This window comes from Priapulus caudatus, unplaced genomic scaffold, assembly GCF_000485595.1.
Source record: "Priapulus caudatus unplaced genomic scaffold, Priapulus_caudatus-5.0.1 Scaffold161, whole genome shotgun sequence".
Classification (NCBI taxonomy): domain Eukaryota; kingdom Metazoa; phylum Priapulida; class Priapulimorpha; order Priapulimorphida; family Priapulidae; genus Priapulus; species Priapulus caudatus.
The window spans coordinates 188,001-194,009 of record NW_014577222.1 but is presented as its reverse complement, the minus strand read 5'-3'; the positions used below and the strand labels follow the sequence as shown (position 1 = coordinate 194,009).

Genomic DNA, 6,009 nt, shown 5'->3' with positions numbered 1-6,009 from the left:
ACCTGCGATAAAAACCGTTTCCCTATATCCACACACACGAATGATAATTCGTGTTCAAGCTGCATAAACGTATGCATCAAGCAGGCTTGTCGATAAACGCAGCCGTGCATTTACTCTGGAAGATCAGACCGGGAAAATCACTCTGCACACACACACACACACACACACACACACACACACACACACACACACACACACACACACACACACACACACACACTCGCACGCACACACATATGAGAAAGTGGTCACGCTTTGCATTTATGTCATTGCTTTTCATGAATAATCGTCTGCACGAGCGACGCAGTTTGCAGCACAATGACAAGCAATTATCGGGAGCTAATTCAAGGATACTGGTCATGAGTACATCAGTTCTTATATACTCACTGCTTGTATGCGTATTCTACTGAATTTAAACGCATTTACGAATGAAGTAAATGCACCGGCAGGAAGTATCACAAAATGGCTTCCTGTTAACACCTAAACGATGCGACGGCATCAAACGCATGATGCGCAATGATCGCTTCTTATAATAATTAAATGTCTGTCACGGACGAAAAAACTATAAGATTATCGTGTCAATTAACGTTTTTGTTTGGCATTCGTGGCCGAATTACTTTGTTTTAAATATAGGGTTGTGAATCACAAGAAATCTATTTTGTTGCTCCATTTGAGTAATTTCCACATGCATGCCGCACACATCTGTATTATTTGCGGATAAAAAGTAAATAGTTCCGGTTTGTATTATTTTTTACCGTATAAACATATTTCGCACCCGCTCAGAAGTAAGGACTGTGTATTTTCTATTGAGAGCATTTCATTTTTTATGCCTAATCTCAACGCAAGTAAAAAACATTTTGTTTACGACTTTTAGGTCGCATGCGCGATCTAGCCGAATTTAACCAGGGGCTGAACTAATATGCGTTCATAATGAAAATAAATGAACGCATCCGTTTTAGCATCCGTTTAACTGTAGCTACGCCTATTGGGTGCATTATTCTTTTTCGTCTTCTTCCTCTTCTTCTTCTTCTTCTTGTTCCTTTTTGAGTTTTCTTCTTATTCGTCGTCGTCGTCATCTTCTTCTTCTTCTTCTTCTTCTTCTTCTTCTTCTTCTTCTTCTTCTTTTTCTTCTTCTTCTTCTTCTTCTTCTTCTTCTTCTTCTGCTTCTTCTTCTTCTTCTTTTCTTCTTCTGCTTCTTCGTCTTCTTCTTCTTCTTCTTCTTCTTCTTCTTCTTCTTCTTTTTTCTTTCTTCTTCTTCTTCTTTTTCTTTTTTTTTTTCTTCTTCTTCTTCTTCTTCTTCTGCTTTTCCTTCTTCTCATTCTTCTTCATTTCGTTATCGTCATCACCATCGTATTGTTATTATTATTATTATTTCTATTGCGATTATTATTAGTAATTATTTTTATTCTACTACATCTTCATCATCATCTTCATCATCTTCTTGCGCGTAAGGGGCTGGGATATCATAAACCGAGCTCCGTGAAACTGCGTACATTCTGCTGGTGCCCAGCATGTGTCTGTGTAGACTGAGCAAAACGAGCGTGTGTAACACTGTCCCTCACGTCTCATTTACATGATAAAATGCTGAGTTTCATACTCAGTTGTATCACTACTGTGGCGATGAAAACAGACCTAATAAAAAAACGATCGTAACCTTTGCTGGCATAAACTTAAGGTTTCGCGCATCTATCGCAGGTTGTTACTGCGTCACTGTTATCTATTTTGATTTATTGCTTGTTTGCCTGTTTGCCTGTTTTCGTAAGTTGCCGACCCGTGTCAGACATTCGATGGGGCGCCGGCGAAGCTACACGCAGCCAGAATGCTACCACGTGACGCTAGCACGACCGAAGAATGTGCGCGCGAAGGGGGGGGTGTCAGGTTTTCACGCCACGCCCACGACGATCGCTGTCTGTCACTCACGCGAGGCAGGAACTCGCAAGCAAGTGACTGTGGCGCTCGTAACGGCCCTCCTTTACTGCGCGCCGATTACCGCCGAATAATCAAAAGCAGATCATGCTCGTCACGACGTGTCTACGGCTTCACGGCTGCTCTTGTGGGAGGCTGGTTGCCTGCCGACGCGCATGCACGCGGCGTCTCACTGTACGACCACAGCGCACGAATTTCACAAGTACGAGAAAAGTCTGCGAGAACATGGCGCTACATGCAACGTCACGGGGTCGATTCATTCCGTCAGTCCGCGCAAACAGGCGTCCATAGCAACGCTGAGACGCGGTGCAGTGGCGCCGTCTAGCAGTGAGATGATGAGTGATTAAACGTCGACGATAGAGCGGCGGCATGCGGCGATGTCTAGTTTAATTTCGATTATTTGCGTTTTCTTCTCATTATGGATCATTACAGCGCCATCAGCCGCCGATGTAGACTGCACACAGACGTCACTAGTTACCGTTAGGTTAATTCCTCAAACGACTTGTGGAGTCAGTCTACCGCGGATAATGATTAACGTCGCGGTCGCTAGCCTATATATATATATAATATATGTATATTCATTTATTGATTTATTGATTTATTTATATACGTAAGATCTCACAGATCTGGCAGCGCTTTCCCTTCATTTCATTAATTTACGTCACAGCTGGGTTAAGCTAGGACCCTAGGTTAAGCCTGTCATACAGCCGGTTAATCATTGCTCGCTTGACATCACATCGCGCTGAAAACCCGCCCTATCACATCACTAACTAGTCCCTAGATTCTAGTAGTTAGAATAGTCTAGGATTTCTTCACGACGGGGACAGAATAGAGAGAAATATATAGAGAAGCGAGACAGCTAGAGATAGAGGTAGACAAAAAGAGAAAAGGAACGCGAGAAGAGAGAGCGAGAGAGAGAGAGAGAGAGACAATGAGATGGGGAGAGACGCATTTAGTGAGATAAAGATAGAGAGCCTAAGAGAAACCGACTGAAAGATCGCGCGAGAGAAATTAAAACAGACAGACGATGCGAGGGCGCACGTGATGTGTGAGAGCCGTGGGCGGTGCTCGCGTATATACAACAGCAAACCATTGCTAGTTGTATTGCAGTTGCCTATTGCGCTCAGCGTTGCAGCCGCAATACATTGAAGAGACACAACAGAGCGGCGTACCTATCAATAAATAGCACACGACATACATTACGCGGGCAAAACCATTATGGAGCACAATGACGCAGCAACGTTACCATGACGAATGGAAACATACGCAAGCAGCAATGCCAGCAGCAGTGGCAGACGACGAGGCAGCAGGCACGTCTGCGCGCGTGTTTCTTTTTCAGGTCAGTGTACCGCCAGAATTAGAAGTGATTGGGATCAGCCGATGTAGTTCGATCTGTCGTCGATAGAGATCAGACATTGGCCAGCGTGCCCGACTCTGCCGGGATACTTAATTATAAATATAATATAATATATCATTGTTATATATATATTAATATTATATATATAAATATCCCAATAATAATAAACAATGAGGGTGAACAATTCACCTTCACATTCATTGAAAATCGTGGGTTTACATTGAATAAACTTGTTATAAAATCTTTAATTCAATAGCACTAGCATGTTACCCGTCTTCGAAGGTTTTTTTAGGTGTGCATATTCGTTGTACAACAGTACAGTAGACTTCCCATTAGTCGTCACACCTCATTGTTTGTAATCGAGATGACCGCCATCTTTGTCTTTGTAGTAATTAATACCGGCCATGCGATTCGTCAAGCCCAACACATTCTCTGATTGGTTGCTACAGATTTTGCATTTCGCATTTCGCAATTCGCAATTCGCATTTCGCATTTCGCATGAGCCTTCTGGGCTTTCGTAGATACCCCATCAAGGTGTTCTTTTTTAGTATACCCAGGCTTTCATCCCACGCTGCCTCCGCAACACCCTTCCTCTCTCGGTCTGCGACCCGGCCAGGCGACCTCAGTGCTGGGTCACCCTCACGTCTACGCGTTACCTTATTCTGAGTCCGTAACACACCTTACATTACAGAGTCAGTAACGCTCGTTATCTTACCTAATCCAGTACTACGCGTTACAACATGTACACATTCACCGAAACGTAATTGTGAAATTGGAATCGTGAAACCTGGACTGCGATAGAATATATCCACTGTGGATATATCGGTGAATATATAGATGTACTAGTGTTCTGATATATGCTAGTCTTACTGTAGACACTTGCTGTTACGCAAGCCAATACCACTAAGTATCGCAAACGGTCGGGAAAAACAAGAACCGTCAGGACCATGCATACAAGAAATAATCAGTTTGAGTACTTATTACGTAAGTGAAGCCGCTTACCTAAAACATAGCAAGTCATGGAACGGCTTCCTGAATTCCCTGTTGAGCGTCGCGTAGATGACGGGATTGCACGTCGAGTTGGAGTATCCGAGCCAGAGGAACAGACTATAGATGCCGTCCGGTATGCTGCAGCGCGCGCCACACAGCGGCCCGATGACGGCGAGCAGGAAGAACGGCAGCCATGACAGTATAAAGCAGCCCATGATGACGCCGAGCGTCTTCGCCGCTTTCGTCTCGCGCGCAAAGTGCGAGTCCTTGCTGCCCTTGCCGCCGTGGTGCATGCTGATGCGCTCGCGGAACTTGCTGAGCTGGCCGCGGAGCTTCGACGACGCGCGCTTCTTCTCGACGCCGACGTCGCCGTTGCTCTCCTCCGTCTTGTAGACGGACAGCGTTCGGTACGCCTTCGCCTCTTCCTTGCTTATCCGCCGCGCCGCCAGGAAGATCTTCATGTAGAGCACGAGCATGACGGCGCAGGGTAGATAGAAGGCGAGTATCGTCGCGTACAGCTGGTACCAGATGTTCTGACTGACGACGCACTGGCCGGGCGGCTGCGGCTCCTTCCAGCCGAAGAACGGCGGGATGCTGATGAGAGCCGACGTCAGCCAGACGACGACGACGAGCAGCAGCATGCGACGCGGCGTCCGCTTGGCGGAGTACTGCAGCGGTCGCGTGATGGCGAAGTAGCGGTCGACGCAGATCATGCACAGGTTGAGTATCGAGGCGGTGCAGAGCAGCACGTCACTCGAAGTCCACATGTCGCAGATCGTCTCAGACAGCACCCACTCGCCCTGGATCTCGTAGAGCAGCGCCAGCGGCATGACGCAGATGGCGACGCTCATGTCGGCGACGGCGAGCGACACGAGCAGGTAGTTGTAGGGCGTGCGCAGCTTGCGTACGATGCAGATCGCCAGCACGACGAGTCCGTTGCCGATGATCGTACAGAGAATGACACAGATGAGCAGAAGCGAGATGAGCACCACCTGCCACGGCTCGTAGCGAGGGGGGGCCACGCTCGCGCCCGCCGACGTCGTCGCGGCGGTCGTCGACGCAGCGTCGCCGCCGACGCTCGCGTTCTGCGTCATGAAATGCGTCACGACGTCGGCGCTCGGATATAATGTAGTTATCGTCGTTACGTTAGCCATCGTCATCGTCGTCATCGTCGTCGACGGTGGCAGTGGCACACTATATCTGCCCTGCTCAGGATAATAGCGTGGGTTGCGATGAGGCAGCGCGATGCAGTGTGCGGCGACGCACTGGCTAGTTATCTAGCGTTGCCACTTAGGTGTTAAGCCGGCGCCATCGCAGAGTTCATGCATTTAAATGCGTCGAGAGAGACTAGGAGCGTCGATGCGTCTGAATCGCCCTCGTTCGCATGCTCCCGTATATTTATCTCTCTCATGCGCGCTCTCTCTCTTTCTCTATATCTCTCTCTCCCCCCCTCTCTCTCTCTCTCTCTCTCTCTCTCGACAGAGAGAGAGAGAGGAGGAGAGAGAGAGAGAGAGAGAGAGAGAGAGAGAGAGACAGAAAGCCAGTTTGTCTCGCAGTGCAGACGCGAGTGCGATAGAAGAAAGAGGATGGAAAGAATGATCGAAAAAGGAAGTAAATGAATAATGGAAAAAGAGAGTAGAACGGGAACACCTAGCTAGCGGGTGAAAAAGAGAGAGAGAAAGTGAAAGATATATATATATAGGTCTATAGAGAAGGAGGAGAAAGACGAGAGAGAG

The 6,009-nt window shown here is 47.4% G+C and overlaps 1 protein-coding gene across 1 annotated transcript in view; it reads right to left on the bottom strand.

The window, feature by feature from the left end:
* Positions 1-6,009, bottom strand: part of LOC106806454 (5-hydroxytryptamine receptor 1B-like) — a 71,848-nt gene that overhangs the window by 25,196 nt on the left and 40,643 nt on the right. The window contains exon 2 of the mRNA XM_014808393.1: positions 4,286-5,550. Within this exon, the coding sequence (XP_014663879.1) occupies positions 4,286-5,550 (1,265 nt within the window). The remainder of the gene's footprint in view (positions 1-4,285; positions 5,551-6,009) is intronic.